The sequence below is a fragment of the Phascolarctos cinereus genome, unplaced genomic scaffold, assembly GCF_003287225.1.
Source record: "Phascolarctos cinereus isolate Bilbo 61053 unplaced genomic scaffold, phaCin_HiC Scaffold_5;HRSCAF=322, whole genome shotgun sequence".
Classification (NCBI taxonomy): Eukaryota; Metazoa; Chordata; class Mammalia; order Diprotodontia; family Phascolarctidae; genus Phascolarctos; species Phascolarctos cinereus.
This window is the reverse complement of record NW_027555958.1, coordinates 142128742-142150877: the sequence shown is the minus strand read 5'-3', so window position 1 is coordinate 142150877 and position 22136 is coordinate 142128742. Positions and strand designations below refer to the sequence as shown.

The following is a 22136-nucleotide window of genomic DNA, read 5'->3' as shown; positions in this document are numbered from 1 at the left end:
GATGTGAGACCATGGGGCCAGCGTTCCTAATAAATACATGTAGATTGATGGCCAAGTGGTGTTCAGGCAACATTTTACCTGTGGATGAAGTGCAATTGTTCTGAGTAGACACAGCATTTTGAAATATCCACACAGGTGTTCACAAGGTCATCCAAAATGAGAACAGGACCTCAGAACCACAGGAAATAAAGAGAAACAATAACTTCTAAGATTATACCCCCAAAAAATCCTAAAAAGGACTTGGTGATTAAGACTTAGATTTTAAATAAGAGTGGAATGATTGGTTCACCAGATGTACACAATCTGTGCCGACAAAATAATGATGATGATTATAGCTAGAATTTATGTAGGATTTTAAGGTTTTCACAGTACTTTACACGGTAACTCATTTGATCCTTACAACAACTCTGTGAGGTAAATGGTATTGTTATCTCCATTTTGCAAATGAGGAAACTGAGATACAGAGAGGTTAAGTGACCGGCCTGGGGTCAGATAGGTAGTATCTAAGGCTAGATTTGAACTTGAGTCTAAATAATATGTCAAGCTGATAATCATGCTCTAAATCTATGACCTTATGATCCTAATTGGATCCCTTCATAAATAATTCCCAGCCTCTGGCTGTATTTTTGTTTGTTCTTCTACTCTCCATACTCCTATCAAATTTCTGTACTTTAGTACTTGATTGTATTGTTAGTAACAATCCATAAGAGAGATGATGTAGAGAATATGCACAGTTTCTTATCTTATATTTCTGATGTAAAAATAAGCAGATCCTACTTTTTTCCAAGCTATATGACATTAGTCTGTCATGGTATTTGGGCTATTTCTCTTCAAAGGAGTAACTAGCACAAGGAGAATGCCTTGACTGCCTATATTTTGGGAGTGTACTTCCTTCCTAGGAAGGTGTTTTGCTCCCGTTGGTGACCACCATGTCTTGTCTCAGTCTTCTGCTGGCCCAAGTCACTGCAGTGTAACCGTCATCCTCAGGGTCCTGTCACTGTCCTGTCCCTCCTTGAACCTACCTCTCTTTCAACTCCCAAAGGGGCAAGAGCTAAACCATCACTCTCCCAGCATGAGTGCACTTATGATTAAACTCTACTCTGGACCACCATCAATTCCCCAAATCCTAAATTCCAACTGTTTTTGACCCAAGTGAAAACATTTCTAGTTATGGCTCTACTTCTCTTGCTTTTTCTCATTTATTTTCATGTCTGAAATATAAAACAAGCAATCACCTACGTTTTACAAATGAGTAAAGTATCCTAGGAAGGGATTAAGTGCTGTCTCCAAGTACAAGTGGCAAATTTGGACTGATCTCTTACAGAGTTGGAGAAATCAGCACTTTAAATGTCAGCACACTCTGCTGCTCTTAAGAAAATAAATAGTAGGCTCACATTTCTTCAAAATGTCAGAAATGTGAGGTCAGTTTTCTAATGGGCCTAATCTAGTGAGCACCTGAAAGCAAGGTAGAAGTACATTACAGAACAGTCTGTAGAAGACAGCATAGCATAGTGGAAAGAATACAAGGCTGTCACTCATCCTGGAGACCCAGATAAGACATTTAACCTCTCTGGGCTTCAGTTTCCTCATTTATAAAGTGAGAGAGTTGACTGGATGATCTATAAAATCCCTCCCTGATCAGTGTTACCATGTAATGTACGAGTTCAAAAATCAACCAGCTTTCAGACTTTTAAAAATACCAGCTTGGGATTTTTACAGGGCAGGAATCAAAGTCAATGAGTAAATATGAATTATCTCCAATTCAAGACCAACACCATGAACCATATTTCCTACCATTGTTGTATACGCTTTGCATAAGTACATGAGAAGTGTTCCTCCTTCTGTCAGTTACATGATGATATATTGGGGTTCACTGAACAAACTATGGGTTGTTTCAAAATATTGGAGTGATCAGGCTCGCTGAGGCATAGGTCATTCTCATTAAAAAAAAAAAAGCACTAAAATTCCAAGCCTCTAGAAGCTATTTAAAACAACTTAATTTTCTCTGAAGAGTATTTCAGTATCTCCAACCCCTCATTTGTTTTCTCTTATAAATGAAAGCCTTATACGCAATATGTGGTCTTGTTCTGTATCCTTAAGGGGGTATATGGCACCGCCTAGTGGTCACTGGTGTTTATAAAATATGGTGATTCCTTAGAAGAACCAAAACTGCCCAAAGATTTCAACCTTGTGAAGAGAAAAATGCATTCTTTGAGTTTCCCCAATACCTTTCATCCCAGGATCTTGAAGAGCAAAGCTCTTTAGTTCTTCAAAATATGAAGTATATCCTATATTGTCATCATTATATAGAAGGGCTAGGACACTTTCCCAAAATATGAAAGCAAGTATAATAGCAGTAATAGTCTTTCATTCATGTTTCTAAATAGGATTAGAACTTGTCATTCTTAATTTCCTTTAGCCATTACTTCATAATTTCTCTGATTGGTCAAGTAGCATGATGCCTATAGGTAGTTTCCATTGCTTCAAATTCATTTCTAAGGAAGGGGGGTGGTGTCTGTGTGTGTGTGTGTGTGTGTGTGTGTGTGTGTGTGTGTGTGTGTTTTACTGCCAAAAATATTACCGTTCATAGAAATCTTGCAACAAAGTCTTAACTAGCATGAGACAAATGAGGTTTTGCTTCCAGGCACTGATCCCTCAGGGGTAGGAAGAGGAATAGTTCTATCCTAGGGTGAGAGGTAGGCATTCTTTTTCCTCAAGACCTTCTCACAGTCCTATCTACCACTTAGCTCAACTATACCAGGGCCATCATCCCTGGAATCCCTTCAATCTGGTGCCCATCTCTGGCAGACTTCTTACTCTTATTGTGAAACTGTACCTGTAGTAAGAATATTTTCTGGGCCACTACCACTTTTTCAGACCACTACTCCTTCCTCCTTCAGTTTCAATAATTTTTGTTCTAGGTGAAAAAATTCCTAGTTACAACTCTACCTTGCAGATGACCATTACTCTTCAATTTTTACCAGCACCATCTATGCTCACTAGGACACTCTTAACTATCTTTTCCTATTTTTCTCATTTTCATCTGTTTAAGGAAACACAAGACAGTGCTAACGGTTCACTAACTTCGGAAGTTCAACATATACACAAATTCTCCTTCAAATAAATGAGAAGACAAGAGAAGGAAGGACAAAATTGATGGGATTTCAATTCTTTTAGACCTACTGAGTTATTTCCAGGCACAGAACACTCCCTGGTCTCTTGCCGTGTTTATTATTGGTGTGCTCTAGTGCCTCAATTTACTTAAGATATGAAAAATGATCCAATACACAGATAATTCAACAGGCTTCCTGAATGTGTCAAAGGAAACTAGTTTCAGAACTGTTACCTTATCAGGTGTGCCTCCTTCAGGAAGTCAACCTTCTCCTGGTCCATTGAGCCTTTCTTTAGAGTCTGCTCAGTATAAGATCAAATGACTAGTTAGTGTAACGCGATCCCTATCAGTAACTTACCCTGATGGAAGTATAATGGATTAACGTCAATCCGTCTTTGTAATACCCATGCTTAAAGCAAAAGGAAAGTTTGCTTAAGAAAGCATATTGGGCTAGGAAAAAAAAAAAGAAGTTTCAGATAAAATGTCTAATATTTTGTATTAAGGGTGCCAAAAGAAACTAATTGTAAAGATACCAGGCTTGGTTGTTAACTGGTAATTTCTTAATTAAAAAAAAACTTTCACTATCCTTTTACAATACACAGCTCCTTGATGAAGAGCTGTTCTAAAGTCAATTAACTTTGAGTCAGCAAACATTATTTAGTGCCTATTGTGTTCAAGGAACTAAGCTAGGCACTAGCAACCCAAACTAGCCAGTTTTCCCCAAAATGGAAGGCTTTTGGTTGGTATGGGGTAAAGAGAGGATAGAATGTTATGAGAAAAGCAAGATTTTTTTTTTTAAATTTCAGTTCTTTAAAATAAATTATTTACATTACAGGGTAACTATTATGACAGTGTGGAATAGTGGATCCATGTTAAACATGACATCAGGAAAACCTGGGTTCAAATACTGTCTCTGCATATTAACTTGGGTAAGTTATTTAACCTCCATGGGCCTCTGTTTCCTCCTCTGTAAAATAAAGGTACTAGATGGCTATATACTTTACCTGCTATGTTGCCCTAGGTATTGAAATTCCATTTTTGATTAGTTTTGTAAAACTGAGATTCCTTCTGCCTCTAATCCACTTACTAGCTGTGTGACCATGGACAAGTCATTTCAATTTTCTAAGCATCATGTAACTCTGTAACATTATGTCACAGACATATCTCAATCTATTCAGTGGAATATATTCTTGCACTGGCAAAATCATAGATCCTTGATATAGAAGTATTCTAAAATCAGTTAAATTCAAACAATAAATGTTTATTAAGTTCTACTATATTTGAGGCACTGACCGTGCTTAGCACTAGAGGTACAGACAAAAACAAAACAGACATTGTTACCGAGAAGCTTAAGGTCTACTGAAGAGATACATCTATAAACAGATATGGAAATAGAAGCCAGTTTGAGGGGCAAGAGTTCTAATAACCGGGCATATCAGAAAGGTTTTGTGGAAGAGGTGGTATCTTAGTTGATCTTTGATAATACAGTGGTACAGAAATGAAAAAAAAATACCTTATATTAGGTCTGGCCCTCAGCAAAATTACAGAATAGACAAAGTTTGGGTTGAGCAGCTCTTATTCCTCTTTCCAAGACTCTCCTACTCTCCTCGTACTGAATATAAACTTTGGTATATTTTTTCCCCAGCCCCACATCTAGCTTGGCACTGTTTTGTTGTTGTTCAATTATTTCAGTCGTGTCTGACTCTTCATGACCCCATTTGGGGTTTTCATGGAAAAGATGCTGGAGTGGTTTGCTATTTCCTTCTCTAGCTTACTTTTGCAGATGAGGAACTGAGGAAAAAGGGGTCAAGTGATTTGCCCAGGGTCACACAGCTAATGAATATCTGAGGCCAGATTTGAACTCAGGAAGATGAGCCTTCCTGACTCTAGGCCTGGCACTCTTTCCACTGTTTCACCTACCTGCCCCTAGCTGGAGCTAGAGATGCTTAATAAATGTTGGTTGAATGAGTGAATCCCCTGATACCATAATCCAATGCTTTTGTGCTATGTTCTAGATAGCTCGGTATTGAACTTTCCCTATTTAATCCATTTGCTAGAACTTTTTTTCCATTCCCACTCTCATTAAAACTTACCAGTTTGCAGCTTAGCCCTTGTTGGGTGACACTGGTGTTAATTGATTGATCATAAAAATAATTTGTATTCACATGTCTGCTGATTGACAGTCATAAGATCATAGTATTTAAATCTGGAAGGACTCTTAGAGATTATCTATTTTAACCTCTTCATTTTATAAATGTGAAAACCAACCTGGAAGGTTGCCTGCCCAAATTTATATAGGTAATAAGCAGAAGACTTAGGGATTAACTCTAAAATTTCTGACTCTAAATCCAGTGTTCTTACCACTATACAACTCTATCTCCCAAATAAAAGCAGTTGAACCCACAAAAAGGCATATGTCTCCAGAAGGATCCCACAGAGAAGGAATTTTAGAAACCATGGTATAAGATGATGATATACCTCAACAGGTGGCCCCTTAGGCACCCCCTCAAAGGTGTCATGACTTTTCAGCTCTGTATAGGATTAGCTACACTTACATTTTCATTTTTATAGAACTTTTTGCTTTTTGAAGAATGCAACTTCATGTGAACTTACCTGGAGCTAGCCTCTCTCCTGCCCCCAATAATTCCTTTAGTACACTATAAGTTTATTGTTGTTCAATTGTTTTTCAGACATGTCTAACTCTTGGTGACCCCCATTTGAAGTTTTCTTGGCAAAGATATTGGAGTGGTTTGTCATTTCCTTTTCCAGTTCATTTTACAGATAAGGAAATTGAGGCAAACAAGGTTAAGTGACTTGCCCAGGGTCACATAACTACTATGTGCCTGAGGCCAGATTTGAACTCAGGAAGATGAGTCTACACCCTTACCTACTGGGCCACCTAGCTCCCCAAAGCTTTACCTTCACTGCTATTTTGATGTCTTTGCTTCTAAAACCTATGATATCTTTTGCTGTCCCTTCAAATGCCTTTCCAACGGCCCCATTTCTCATCAAAAGATGCAGAGTCAGCTTTTACCAAGGAAAGGAAAGAAGATATTCATCTCTTATTGGGTCAGAAGAGTCCTGTGAAACAGTAATATTGATGTACTCTCAAATAGGCCTGATATGTATGTTCATGGATATGTGCGTGAATTATTGCATATATCACGGAATCTTAGATTTAGAACTGGAAAGAGCCTAAAAGGACACCAAGTCTCACCCTTACATGTGAGGAAAATGAGGGGAAGTGACTTGCCCAAAGTCACAGAGCTAGCAAGTATTTGTGGCAGGATTTGAACCCAGCTCTTTCTGACTTCATGACTAATACTCTAGGTATTGCCTTCAGTTAGAAAAAGAATCTATCATTTGAAATACCCTGGCCTCCTGACTTTATGTTTAGTACTGCAGTCTATGAAATAGAATGGGGATTCAGGAACTGGACATTCTCGTCTCTACTCTGCCTTTTATTACTTAGAAAAAAATGCTTTTTTTTAAAGAAAAAAATTGCTTTTGGGCACTTTTGTTTTTGAAACCACAACAACAAAGGAATATTCACAATGATTTGCCTGCTGCTGTTGTTACTGTGGGTCATTTTGCTAAATAATATGTAGAAGTTGATTGATATTAAGATTTTCCAGTTTTTAGGTTGATATCTTTTTTGTCAAAAGCAATTGTGCATGCCTCTGCAATCTCTCAGCAATAAATGGAGCTGGATTAGCCAGTGAAAATCCTAGAGTCAGAAGAATTGAAATGATTGTCAAAAATCCTACTGGTTCGTGTACAAACATATTTATAGCAGCTCTTTTTGTGGTGGCAAAGAATTGGAAATTGAGGGGTTGCCCATCAATTGGGGAATGGCTGAACAAGTTGTGGTATATAAATGTAACGGAATACTAATGTTATACAAGAAATGATGAGCAGGCATGTTGCAGAAAAAACCTGGAAAGACTGATATGAACTGATGCTGAGTGAAATGAGCAGAACCAGGAGAACATTGTACACAGTAACAGCAACATTGTGCAATGACCAACTTTGATAGACTTAGCTCTTCTCAGCAATATAATGATCTAAGACAATTCCAAAAGACTCATGATGGATGATGCTATCCACAGCCAGAGAAAGAACCATGGAGTCTGAATGAAGATCCAAGCATACTATTTTCTCTCTCTTTTTCTTTGTTTTTTTCTTTCTTGTGATTTTTCCCTTTTGTTCTGATTCTTCTTTCACAATATAACTAATGTGGAAACATGTGTAATATAACTGTATGTGTATACCCTACATCAGATTGAAGGATGTCTTGGGGAGGGGGAGAAGAAAGGGAAGGGGAAAATTTAGAACTCAAAATCTTATAAAAATGAATACTGAAAACTAAAACTAAAAATATATATATATATATAATATATATATATATATATAATATATATATATATATATTTTAAAGAAAGGAAAATCCCAGTGGTTTTCATAGTACCTAGTTCTCCAGCCATAGCAAGTTCCCCTCTGACAACTGAAGACAGCTCAGGCTGATGAGCTGAATACCTATTTCACAGGTTTACAGATAGGATGAATTTATTCATTCACTAACCCATGGGAAAATGTTTATAAAGTTCTCTATAAGGAAGGTGTTCTAGGACCTAAGACATCATGATATTTATTTTCTCAGTGAAAAGTCACTTTTATATAACCTAGTTAGATCACCTATGTGCCTTCAAACCTTTTTATTTTCAAACACCCTGTAAGTCAAGGTCTTTGCATGTCATTCTTCTTATAGGATATTTAGCATTGTACCTTGCAAAATGGACATTTTTCAAAATTTCTTTAGTGAAGATAGTACTTTGCCCTAAAGACTCACCTCAGAGCAGCTAGGTGGTGCAGTGGATAGAGCACTGGCCCTGGAGTCAGGAAGACCTGAGTTCAAATCTGACCTCAGACACATAATATAATACTTACTAGCTGTGTGACTCTAGGCAAGTCACTTAACCCCAATTGCCTCAAAAAAAAAAGACTTCTCTTTGTGAAGATCACTATAGGCATTCTCAAAAAGGCAAATGATGATTTTAATGTCATAATGAGACCAGACAGTAGGAATTCCATTCTATTCAAATGCTCTCAAATTCTACTGAGACTGCCACCTCTTCTTTCCCCTTCCCCTTTTGGTGCTCATCTGTCCAGCTTAGGATATAAAGCAGTATATCCTAGGAAGAATATATTGCTGTTCAAATTGCAATTTGAACAGACAGGAGGAAAGGAGGCAAGCTTTTGAACAATGTTTGTTGAATAATACACTCTCCTAAGATCTCAACCACTGTCCCCAAAGTGCTGTGTAACAATAACATCATTGCTACATAGTGAATGGCATAGTATACATTAGCCAGTACTACTCTGGCCAGTCCCCCCAGTTCTGCCACCTCTTTGATTTCGTTAACAAAATGCGTCACTCCTTCCTGGAGAGTAGTTTTTTTTATTCTTTAATCTTCTATACCTAATTGCAAAAGAAAAAAAATTAACAATTTCATGCTTAAATCAAAATTAAAATGAGGCAAGTCTTCCTTTAGAAAACCAAGTTTATAATATCAACAAAATTAAAATATATATTTAATACTAAATATCAACAGAAATTATGAGAATATATTTAATTCCAAATACCAAATATGAGAATGCATATATATATATGTATATATATATTTAATACTAAATATCAACATAAATTATGAGAAAAATACTTAATACTAAAGGTTGATATACATGAATTTTTTTTCAGGGGGAGGGCTCTAGATCTATGATTTTGTTAGTTATGGGTAACCTTTTATGTGAAAACTCCCTCCACCAATGAAGATAGATAACTCATTTGTAGCTTTTTTTTTTCAGTCTTAGAGAGTTGTTTTGAGATTCAGAGGTTAAATGATTGCCCATGGACACACAGCCTATGTATATCAATGGTAGAACTTGCACCCAGATCTTCCTTTCCCCATGGCCTTTTCTCTATTTATTATAACATATTGACTCTTGGGAACCAGAAGTACTGAATAAAATAAGAGAACCTGGTTGAAAACTTTACCCTGAATAGAAAATCCAATCCAGTCTAAGTACAGAGACAGATATACAGACAGAGAGATGTGATTTGCAGTTTTTCCTATTGAGGTTTAATGAAGACATTGATTCTCAACTCTCAGGGTGAAGTTGAATGTACTTGATAAATAAAATGTATGATACCTGAATTTTTTTGATCTCCAAGTTAGATGAACATGATGTTAGGAGTTATTTCTTTAAACTACCAGATATATTTCTCAAACTGCCAAGAAATAAGCTCAAAGTTAGTCACACTCCTAGCAGATCATCTGCAACCAGAGGAAGGAGAGTTGGGAGGCTGTATGGTACAGCTTTGACTCTGGACTCAGAGCACCTGGGTTGATATCCTACTTTTAACATACCTACTATCTTTGTGACTTTAAGTAAATTACAACCTCCTTGGGCTTCCTAATCTATAAAAGGAAGGGGGATTGGATTAGCTGGCCTGTTAGGTCCCTTTCAGCTCTAAATCTATGATTTTATGATCATTCTAAGTCCATAAGTTTGATGGGATGGGGTATGTCTTCTTTTGGCGCTATTCCACTCAGATTACATGATCAGCATTTGCGTCAACACATCAAAAATCTGTAATTTCATCCCTGTAAGAACACTGTCCATTGAGGAAAGTCATCTATGACTCAGTAGATAGTCTTAGACAGACACCTGAGGCTTTCAGGGAGGTTACATCATTTGCCCGTGATCATGCTAGTAAATGTCAGAGGAAAAGATCCAACCAGGAATTCCAGCACCTGGAGCAAATTCAATGCGGAGTGGAGGGTGGAGATGGTATGAGACAGAGACTCCAGGACACCCTGAAGCCACTGCTACTGATCCCAGCCTCCTTGCTTGGCACAGTTGCCCAGGCCAATTAGGATACAAGCACAGTGGCAGGACAAGATAGCTTTGAGATAGAGGCATGATGGACCCTGAAGAACAGGGAAAGGTTCATGCTCCCCTGAGGGCACTGACATTCAAGGGGGCACACTTATTTTACATGGTAGGCCTCCCTTTGCTGAATTTAGTGGGGGAAGCTTGTTCCCCTCCTCCAAAGAGGGTTTACCCCCAACTCATGTGTGTTTGCTAGGACAAAACAACAATTGCTCCAGGATGGTTAAGGTTAGAGTTATAAGCAGGATTTCAACCTAAGCACTCCTGCCTCCAGATCTAATATTGTCTTTACAACATTGCACTGATTCATCATTGATACTGCATGTACATTATCTTCCACCTCATGGAACATCACGCAATGAATGGTAAGATAAGGAAAGTTATAAAACTCCTATCATCTGCACCATCACCTACACCTTTGAATGCTCTTCCGCCCAAATTCTACCTGTTCTTCAAGGCCTAATATAAGCCTCAACTCCTCAGTGAAGCCATTCCTGCCTTCTTTCTTCTTCCTGTATGCACATGTTGCTTCTACCATTCATTAGTTATTTTAAGCTACCGACCATGAGCTTGTTGAGTCTTAGTAATATATATTGTATTGCTGCATTATAATCTTATTTAATTTTCCATGTTATCGTAACTTTATCTCTCCAGCTAGAAAGTAAAGGTAGTATGCTATAATTTTTTGTATCCCTTTCAGTGTCTAGTACTAGCAGTACATGGTAAGTACCCAATAAATATTTGCTGAATGATGTCAGTTGGTTATCAAGGAGTTCACATGCTATGAGATATAATGTAAAGCTAGTATACTGATCATAGCATCTGAGAAAAGCTATCATGGGCATTAGATGCACTCCCCTAGTATAAGATAGGGCATCACCACTTAATTTCTAAATGGATTGCAATTGTATATGTACAAATATTGCTGCTAAGAGACAATTTGGGACAGCATGGTGTAGTGGTTAGAAAACTGGCTTTGGAAGACCTATTCTTTTCCTTTTTTTTTTTTTTGCTAGGCAATGGGGTTAAGTGACTTGCTCAGGGTCACACGGCTAGTAAGTGTTATGTGTCCAAGGCCATGTTTGAACTCAGGTCCTCCTGACTCCAGGACCAGTGCTGTATCCACTGCACCACCCAGCTGTCCCCATAGAAGACCTATTCTTAAACTTTTGATACATCCTGGCTGTGTGACCCTGGGCAACTCACTTAATCTCTCAATGCCCCAGGCAACTCTATGACTTTAAGTTTCAGAACAGGTATAGCCTTTCTAGAGGGAATTTCTTTAATAGGTGTTCCCTGTACCAATAAAATCAAATATGGATGTCTGAAAAAGACAATCTTAACAAACAAGGCAAATTTCAAAATAATCCTGATATTCATTGTTTCATTTACCTAACCCTGCCTCATGTGTGCCCATCTCTCCCAATAAAACACTTACATTGCAACCTTTAGCTCTCCAGTTTGGAACTATGCCCAAAGGGCTATAAAACTGTGCATACCCTTTGACCCAGCAATACCACTACTAGGTCTATATCCCAAAGTGATCATATAAAAGGGAAAAGGACCTACCTGCACAAAAATATTAATAGCAGCTCTTTTAGTGGTGGAAAAGAATTGGAAATTGAGGGAATGCCCATCAATTGGGGAATGTCTGGATAAGTTGTAGTATATGAATGTAATGAAATACTATTGTTCCTTAATAAATAACAAGCAGACAGAGCTCAGAAAAACCTGGAAAGACTTATATGAACTGATGCTGAGTCAAATGAGCAGAACCCGGAGAGTATTTTACATAGTAACAGCCACATTGTGCAATAATCACCTTTGATAGACTTGGCTTTTCTCAGCAATACAATGATCTAATGATCCAAAAGACTCATGATGGAAAATACTATCCATATCCAGAGATGCATAGCAGATGGAAGCATACTATTCTCACTTTTTTGTTTGTTTGTTTTTTCTTTCTCTTGGTGTTTCTATTTTTTTTTCTGATTCTTCTTTCACAACATGAATAATGTGGAAATATGTTTAATAGGATTGTACATGTATAGTCTGTATCAGATTGCTTGCTGTCTTGGGGAGAGGAAAGGGAAGGAGGGAAGGAAAAAAACTTTGGAACTCAAAATCTTACAAAAGTGAATGTTAAAAACTTTCTTTACATGTAATTGGGAAAAAATATACTACAACTCTTAGTTCTCTACCCCCATGGTAAATAATATCAAGAAAGGCAGGTTTGTTAAACACACACACACACACACACCACCACACACACACACACACACACACACACACACACACCCCTTTGATAATGAGTAAAGAGAGTTGGCTTTTCAGTACAAAGAAAGTCAGATATGCCATATGACAACTTGGAAGTAGAGAGAAGTGTCTGGAATTTTCTCCTGTTATTTCCATACTCCTGTGGATTGGATGAGTGAAGTTGAGGGAATAGTCAAGCAAAGGGCAGATGAAGGATTCTCCTAGGTAATGTTCCTTCCCCAATAGGAAAGCACATAAGCAGTCAAGTCTCTATAAGCCAAATGCCAAATACAGTGCAGTCATAAGCATAATTCTGGAGAGACCGGCTTAGTGGTATAAGCATCAGCTGTGCAATACTTAGACTCACTGGAACCACAGGCTAAAAGCCTGCCAAAGTCAGCTGAAGCTCTCAGTTAGCTGAATGGAGTGCCATACGATTTATCAGATGGAATCTTTCAGATTAAATATCTCAACTCAAGATTCTGTCTGCCCTGAAGGCTTGCTAAAGATTCCATTGGGCTTTGGAAGAAGAGCATAGAACAAGAGACCAGGGTGAAATATCTCTGACCTCTCAGAGAGTCTGCCTTACCCCCACAGTTATCAGCTTACTATTTTAGCCATTCTCTAAAAGTGACATGTATTTATAAACAAAATAGGTCATCTCCTCTAAAACCTGCAATGGAGAGAGACTTTCTAGTAAGTTAAGCTACCTTTGTGCAAAATATGGTGTCCTCTCAAAGGGATGCTTTGAATCAAGAGTAGTTCTGAAACTTGATAATCACCTTCAACTGGTTATAAATTATAGAATTCCAGAGTTGGGAAGGACCTTAGAGAGAGATTATTCCCTTATTTTACACTGCAGGATATTGAGGTCAGATAAATGACCACACTGGATCACCCCACTAGTCTTTCCTCTCCTAACATGCTCCTGGACTTCCAGCTGATATAAACTATGCACCTTCAAAAATAAAATATAAAGCCTTCGGAATCATCACACTGATTCAAAACTAATGGTTAAAGAGATTTTGACTTCACAAAATTCCTGACAAATTATAACTCAGCAAGGGCTAAAAGGAACATGTCAAAAGCTGAAAGAATAAGGATAGGTAACACATGGGGAGTAAGCAGGTTCTCTATAAAGTAGTTGTGTCCAAAATAATTTCACAGTCTGGGCTGCATTCAGCAAGATTAGATTTGTCCTAAGGGTTTCTAACTTGTCTTCCACTTAATCTTTTAATTTTTTTTAATATAGAGGAGTTAATCTTTTACCAATCCCTCCTCAAACCTAGAATATAACCACAAGGTGTTAATGAGCCCATAAACTAACTGTCAAGAAGCATCTTAGTACAGTTCATGGCTTAATAAATGCTTGACTGTAGACTGTAGAATGATCCTTTTGTGAGGTGTGAATAGCTTTTTATGACCAGTTAGGGAGGGAAAAATGGGATTGAATGAGCAAATAAACTAGCCAGATCCCTGGGGGCTTTAACTAGCTAAGGCTTAAGGAGTTCCAGAAAATCCTGAAAGCTATAAAAAGCTAGAAGAAAAACCTGGCCCTTGAGAGGGAGTCACTCTTGTTGGGAATATGAGTTTCTCTTTCCTTCTCCCATCTGCATCCATATTGGCCAGGTTGCTTTGAAGCACTGCTGTTCAACGAATAGGAGACAATGGATGCATAGGAGGGAGCAGAGACACATTCTCCAGACAGATAATGAACATAGAGGCAGTTGCTCAAGGGAAAAAGCAAGAGGAAGCAATGGGACTCCTGAGCACGCCAGCCGAGCATGCCAGCTCCCCGACAGAGATGCTGTACCCAAGGGGACCCACAGTACCAAAAATTATGAGTTGCCTTTGCCACACCTGTACCTTACATGAGTTCCTCACTACCATTGTACTCTGAGTTTGAACCCACTCTTTGCATGGATGTGGTATGTGTACTTGTGATAATGTGCATCTCAGATTATAAATCTGGAGAGAAAGTTTCTTAAGTATTGTTCACTGAGAGCTAAGCATGTGTATTGGCTGATCGTTAATGGGCAGCATACCTGCTGAAACTACTGAGCTATAGTATTAGGAGTTTGGAGTCACAGGGTTGCTTCTAGAACAGAGGTGGCAGTCCGTTTGGGAACTCGGCCTTCAAGTATGAGTACAAATTGGAATAACCTGGGTGGGGAATATGAGAGTTGCATCTTTTTTTCTTTTATCTCAAATTGTAAGCATTAAAACATTTGCTGTATAGTATAGGAAATCAGAAACTTTTTTTTTAGGGCAGCTAGGTGGCTCAGTGGGTAGAGCACCAGCCCTGGATTCAGGAGGACCTGAGTTCAAATGGCCTCAGACACATAACACTTAACTAGCTGTGTAACCCTGGGCAAGTCACTTAACCCCATTGCCTAACCAAAAAAAGAAGAAAGAAACTTTTAAAAATATACATAATAAAAGGGGGAGACGGAATAACCATTTATATAGTGCCCACTATGTCAGGCACTGTACTAAGCACTTTATCTCATTTGATTGTTAAGACAACCCTGTGATGTAGGTGATACCATTATCCTCATTTTACAATTGGGGAAAGTGAAGCAAAGAGAAGTTAAGTAACTTGCCCACAGTCACATAGCTAATAAATATAAAATCTAAGACCAAATTTGTAATTAGGTCTTAGTAGTAATTAGCTCTGGCCTTTTCAAAAGTTGTTTCCCTTCCTGATAGGTCTCACTTAAGAAGGTGAAATGTAAATGGTAATGGGCAAATTGTGAAGAATTCTCCTTCTAATGGATACAGGAAGCAAAATTTGGTGTTGTCGAAAGAATATGTGTATTTCTGTTTGTTTAAGTTATATGCCTATATATGGGATCAAAAGAACAAAAACAAAATCACCCTTGGTGATCAAGGCACAAAGTGCCCCATTTTAACTCTATCTACTGTACTTGCGAAAGGCCAAAAGGTAAAAACAAGGAGTGCTTCAGCAAGAATGGCAACTATAATACTAGTCTCTGGAACCCAGAAAGGATCTAATTAAACAAAACAAAGAAAAGAGTAATTTCAGAATGTAAGTCTAGGTATTCCCACTTTTACTGCATTGGTCTGAAAAGCAACAATGCAATTTTCTATGTACCCAACCTTCTTGAAAGAGACAAGTGAAATTCATTCATGCATTCAATTCATTTAGTAAGCATTTGCTAAGTGCCTGCTGGGTTCCCTGTGCTAGGCACTGGGAATAGAAACAAAAACCCCAAAGTAGCTTTTGCCCTCAAGGGATACACATTCTCCTGGAGAGATAAAATCATTCACACAGATAAATATATGCACTATCATTTCGGGAAACAGATGTTAGTAACAACCATGGATATTAAAAAAGATTTCTATAGGAAGATGCTCATGAAATGGCCCTTGAAGGTAACTAAGGATTCTGTGAAGTGCAAGTGCATTCCAGATACGGAGGAAGAATCTTTTAAAAGGCATGGAGGTAAGAGATGGAGTACCAAGTTTGTACAATAGAAAGTGAGCCAGTTTGGCTACACTGTGGAGTATATAAAGGGGAAACGATACAAATTAAGTCTGGAAAATAGGCAGGAGTCATAATGAGGAGAATTTATTTCAATGAACTTAGAATAAAGAAGATATAATCTTTTTACATATGTATATCTGCCTATAGATATGTAAATATATACAAATTCATATTTATGTATAATTGGCATTATGTTTCTCCCATATTATTTTATACAAATGAATTTAGCACTGAGATTGTCTCAAATTGATATCTTTGAAGATCAAAAATGTTCTCAAATTGTTCTCGTAGTATACAAATATAAAGTCAACCAATCAACCCCCCCAATTATCTACCAAACACCTTATATCTTCCTAGAACTGTACTCATAGGTACTTATGAACACACAAAAATAGCAGAGGCCACGCTGTCTACTATCATATCTAACAAAACAGAACTAATGTATATAGTACAATGAGACAACTTGTTAAACTTAACTTTTATTGACTAAAGTACTGTAGGAATTCACTGAAGAGATAAGTGTAAACAGGAATACTTGGGGAAGACTTCATGGAAGAGGTGAGACTAGCTAGGTCTTGAAGGTTGAGTATAATATGAGAGGAGAATGAAGGTCGTTCAAAGCATGGGGGAAATATATAGCTAGAAATGACCTAGAGATAATGTGATCTAGCATGGATTTGGTGTTAGAAGGCTTGTAGTCAAGTCATGGCTCTGTGTTTCACTAGGTAGAAGACTTTGGGCAAGTCTCTTAACCTCTCTGACAAGGCTAATATTCATACTCACATAGGGTGGTTATAAGAAAAAACAGCTTGTTAGGCTGTTAATGCATTACATAAATATAGAAGAGTATTATTATTGTTCTGAGATATTGAAGAGAAAGAGATTTGCTTTGCCTAAGTGTAAGGTACATATTGGGGAATAGTAATGAGAAACCAGATTGGATGAGTTGGAAATCAGGTTGGATAAGGACTGAAAGTTATGGGAGGCCTCAAAAGTCAACGGGATGAGTTTGGATTCCCTAATTTGTCATTTGAGGCTTTCCATGGTCTAATAAGTCTTATTTCACTTGACGCCCCTTCATATATATTGTGTTGCAGTCACATTGGACTATTAACCGTTTTTCCATCTCATCTATATTGTCATACCTCCAGGCAAACCATCCCATCATATCTAAAACACTCTCCCTCCTCATCTTCCTCTGTTTTCACCTGATATGGACCTTAATGGAAGAGAAGGATTCTTCCCCTCTCCAAGATGTCTTCCCTGACTGCCCCCCACCATGGAAGTGATCTCTACCTTATTAAAATCCATATAGGACTTTGGATTTCTCCCTTACTCTTCTCACATTCTTTCTCCTTTCATATTCATTTGTATATGTGCCTTATCTTTCCCTATTAGATCATAAGGCAGGGATCACATCGTTTTTCAGCTTGGCTTCTCTAGCACTTAGCACTGTGCCTTTCACATGGTAGGCACCTAAAAAAAGCCCTGTAGGGATCCATTATACACTTTTGAGCAAGGGAGTATCGTGATGAAAATTGGATTTTAGGGAGATTTACAAAGCACAGGTACTCAGGATACCCTGGAAATGAAATCAGAATGAGCAGAGCAGGTACAAGCATGTACTTGTTACTTTACTTTTGTGTAAAATTACTTAATATGCACACATGTGCACGCACACACACACACACACACACACACATTCAAAGTACCTTGAACCAATGAAATCTTATCTCTGATATCACTGTATTCACCAAACCCCAGGCTGTTTGTTGCTACTGCTCAGAACTAAATATTTCTTCTAGGACCTTTGACTTCCACATGCAAATACTCCCACAGGACCCATTAAATGCCATCTTCCACGCTAAGCCCCATTCCTGTGAATTGTTCCAACTCCCTTTCCTAAAAGGGGAACAACAAAAAACAACAAATATAGAAAGCATACACGGCAACGTGTGTGTTATTTCTAGACACTCATACATCATTTCAGTGACATAAGTCCAAAGACTCTCTTGTTGCACACTTGACACTGGGCCTCATTCCACTTACATGGTTTGGCTGTAGAACACAGCAGAGTCTTAAAAAGTCACTCCAGCAATGCACACGGTCATGCAACATAGCCTAGCCAGGAAAATTAAGTGTAATTGATGATCAAGAGAGGATACTTTTTTCCTACTGTTAGAAGGCATAACTTTGCTTAAGAATTTAAAGCAATAGGGTCACATATTCCATCTAAACTAGTAGACTTTGACCTGTCTCTTCCTCAGTGACACCATCGTTGGCTCAGAGTTACCATTTCTGGCTAATTGGTAGGGAAGATGTAATCTAACTAGCATCATTCTGCTAATTCCAGAATCCACTGCTTCCTTTTTATTTTTATCCCAATTCTGTTTTTAAAGGAATTTAGTTTTGTCTATACATCTATGAAAAAGGGACAAGAATTGGTTCAGAACATTCTCTATACTGGGTATGACAGAGCACAAGATCTGAATTCAGAGGACCTGGATTTTGAGCTTCAGTTATGTCACTTTTTAACTATGTGACCTTGGGCAAATCAGTTTACTGCTTACAGCCTCAATCTCCTCTTTCATAATATGGGTTAATAATGCTTGCACTATTTAGCACACAGGGCTGGTATTAGGACAAAAGCACTTTATAAGCCCTATATGAATCTAAGTTTTTACTATTATTCTCAAACTCAAAGTTCTGTGACCTGAATCATAGAAAAGTCAAGCTGTAATGTTAACAAAGATTAGTCAATCTTAGATTTAGTATTAGAAGGGACCTTAGAGGTTGAAAGGGCCAAATTTATCATTTCACATATGAATCAACTAAATCAACTATGAAACAACCAGATATGTTAAGTCAGGGATTCTTAACTTGGGTCTGTGAACTTTTTAAAAAAATATTTTGATGACTATTTCAATAAAACTGGTTTCATTTGTAATCCTATGTATTTTATCTTAGGTATTTAAAATATCATTCTGAGAAGGGGTTCCATAAGTTTCATGAGACTACTGGAGGGGTCCAAAAAAAAGTTAAGCACTCCTATATGAAGTGATTTGCCCAAGGCCATATATAGGTAGTAAATAGAAAAAAGCCAAGATTAGAACTCAGGTCCTTTGACCTACAAATCCAGAGTTGTTTCCACTGCAGCTGAGAACCTTTCAGCCCATCGAAATTCATTCCCTGAGTTAACATGTAAAACAATCTTTTTAGATCTCTGTACCACTCCAGGATAGGTGTGCAGTATAAGGAGTATTCAGTATAAGCCCCTTGAAAGCAGCATCTGTTTCATCTCTCCTGATCTCCCTAGCATCTAACACAGTGCTTTGAATATAATGTCATTTAATAAATGTTTCTTGAATTGAAATATAGTGAAAAAAGCCCATTTTGTTACAGGCTTAAAATGTTGCAATTAAGATAAGCCATCTCCAAGAAACACACTCTGCTTTATTCAGTCAGTAATGATTTCTTTCTCCTCTGAAATAACTTTATCCCTCTCTTACTATACTTTCACATTCTATATCATAGCATTTGTAAACATCTTGTCCCACTACTGGACAAAGTTTTTTGAGGGCTCCCAATTCTTATTCTTCTTTGCATTCTCCACAAGGTCTTGAACATATGAAGCACTCAATGCACATTTGTTTAATTGAAATCCATCAAAAGAAAGAACCTTGTACCAATTTGTAAGAACATTTCAGTCATTTACCTCCAGAAATCTGGAATATGAGTGGTATCACAGATCACTACAGAAACCATAGCAGATCTTAATTAAAATATCTTGACCGAAGAAGTTTGTTGAGCTATTTAGAAGACTATGCTTCATTCATCTGTTTAGTAAAGTGACACACAAGTCTTGGAGGTTGAGATTTGGGGTACTGAGAATGGAATACATGTTTAATTCTTTAAGATGCTACTCTATGGGAAAGGATGACAGAAAGATGGGTACTTGCCAGAACTATGCTGTGATTTTGGTGGGTGACACAAACAGAAAGAGTGACCAGTGACCACTTATAGGCAGGGGCCCTATAGTTCTAAGTTCTCTTGGCTCCTTACAAAAGAAGATAGCTGAAGATGACTAAAGGTTTGAAATGAAGAGTGTAGACAAGGACATTTTCAAATGAGAGCAAGGGAAGTTATTAAAGGTGTTGGGAATTCCAAAGAAAGATGAAGCAAAAAATAGACCAAAACATTATTCTGAGAAGGGGTTCCATAAGAACAAATTGCCAGAGGGGTAAATATGGAAGCAACTTTTGTCCTTGGAGCTTTTTGAAAGATGGCTACACAGTCCCGTGAGGGGAGTGTCGTCGGTATTTGGAATTCTCTCTTCAAGTTGGCAAGAAAACTAACCAACTGAGCCAATGTGGTTTGCTGAGCTCTCCATACTGGCAGGATCTGAGGCTGCATGTGTTCATTAATTGCATGCTTTCCATTTAGGACATGGCTTAAACTTGTAGGAAATGCAGTACAAGTTCTAGTCTCTTCCACACACATAAAATCATACGTGCAATGGCCTTTTTCAGATCGAGGTCTAATTTACATTCTGTGCTATTTCTATCTGCACCTTTGTTGATGTTCAATAAATATTATTTTTCATCTACTGTGGCAAATGATGATTAGAAGAATAATATGTGCTCCATTATCTGGGTGAGAAATATCTAGAGCATGAATCAGTTCATGGAAGACAGGTTTACATGTTTCGAAGAAAGAAATGGTGTCAGAAGAAGAAAGAGGGACTCTTACAAGTTTTCCATGTTACTCCCCTCTACATACACTATGGTCTAGCCTCCTTGCTGTTCCATGCACACAACACTCCATCTTTCCATTTCCATGCCTTTGCACTGGCTGTCCCCCCTGGAATGTTCTTCATCCTCATCTCTACCTCTTAATTTCACTTACTTCCATCAAGTCTCACTCAAATCCCACCTTCTATAGAAGGATTTTCCCAGTTCCCCCAGCTGCTAGTGCCCTCTGAAATATATCTTCCCCTTGTATATATCTTGTATATTCCTAGTCACATATATTCTCTCCCACGCTAGAATATGAGCTTATTCAGGATAGAGACTGTTCTTATTTTTACCTTTTTTGTATCCTAAGCACTTAGCATGGTATTTGATACATGGTCAAGTGTTAAAAAACATTTGACTCACTGATACGTGAAATAGAAACTGGTAGATATTTGAGTGCACAGGATGAGCTAAGGTTCAAAAAGAAAAGAAGATAAATTCCTCGAGTATAGAGACCAAGTCTTACCATTTTTTAAATTCTCCATAGCACAATTAATAGGTACTCTGTAGCATGTGCAGTGGCCACACCTCGGGGGGAAAAAAACACATCTTGCTGAACAGGCTAAACAAGGTTGAGGGTATCAAACAGACCTCAAACTCAACTGTGAGTGAGGCTGGGTATGTACCCCAAGCACATGAAGACTTCCCCTGGGGAATGGGCAGAAGAGAACAGTTTATTCCAATGGCCACAGAGGCAGTTTAGACATCAAAGACACCAAAGTCATCTACTGCACCCAGTTGTCTTGACTTTTGTCTTGCCACTAGACTTCAATGACTCTGAAAGAGAGAGTGAGGTTGACAACTTTGTGCAACTCTGCCTCATTTAAATCCAATTCATGTACGGGTCAAGATATCACCTGTGATGTCATTGGTCCTCTTTGAAAACAAAGGATAAAAAACAGCAACAGGTTTTCTATAAATGTTGAAGAAATTAATTAGTTAATAAATTTCATGTTTAAGTTAAAATTTTCTAAAACAAACATTGGGAGCAATTATAGAAGAGTAGGTGAGAAAGGGAATGAAGGAATCTGATTTTATTAAATGTGATGAAAAAGATGAACTGAAATTGGGCACCAGAGTATCAGTATGCATGCTAAGTTGCTAAACTGAGACCTCCTCACTATAATTAGTTCTTATGTAACATAATCAGATGAATTAACCGCTACAAAATACAATACAACCAATTGTTCATATAATTTCAGCCACTCATTCTTCACAGTAATAGGCATTTTAAATATTCTTCATATATGACTTTTCAAATATAGATTTAACCTGTAAGGTACTGTTTTACTACTGGAGGAAAGAGAAACCTTTATCAGAGACAGAAAAAATATACCTATCCATTCATAAACAAAGATGCTACAAGCAGGAGTAGTCTTTACTCCAACTCAAGGATGTGGCATGTCAGATTATTTCCATTATCTTTGGCTTTTTCCACTTAATTTTTATCCACTTCCAGTAATTTGGAAATTCTTGGCTTACTTGGAATTCCAGCTGTGGGGAGAAAGAAAAT

At 37.8% G+C, this 22136-nt stretch overlaps 1 protein-coding gene across 1 annotated transcript in view; it reads right to left on the bottom strand.

Moving 5' to 3' along the window:
• ROS1 (ROS proto-oncogene 1, receptor tyrosine kinase) overlaps positions 1-22136 on the bottom strand; it is a 114564-nt gene that overhangs the window by 3608 nt on the left and 88820 nt on the right. The window contains 5 exon segments of the mRNA XM_078155568.1: positions 79-169; positions 1770-1877; positions 1880-1920; positions 3347-3411; positions 6032-6193. Coding sequence (XP_078011694.1) covers positions 79-169; positions 1770-1877; positions 1880-1920; positions 3347-3411; positions 6032-6193 — 467 coding nt within the window.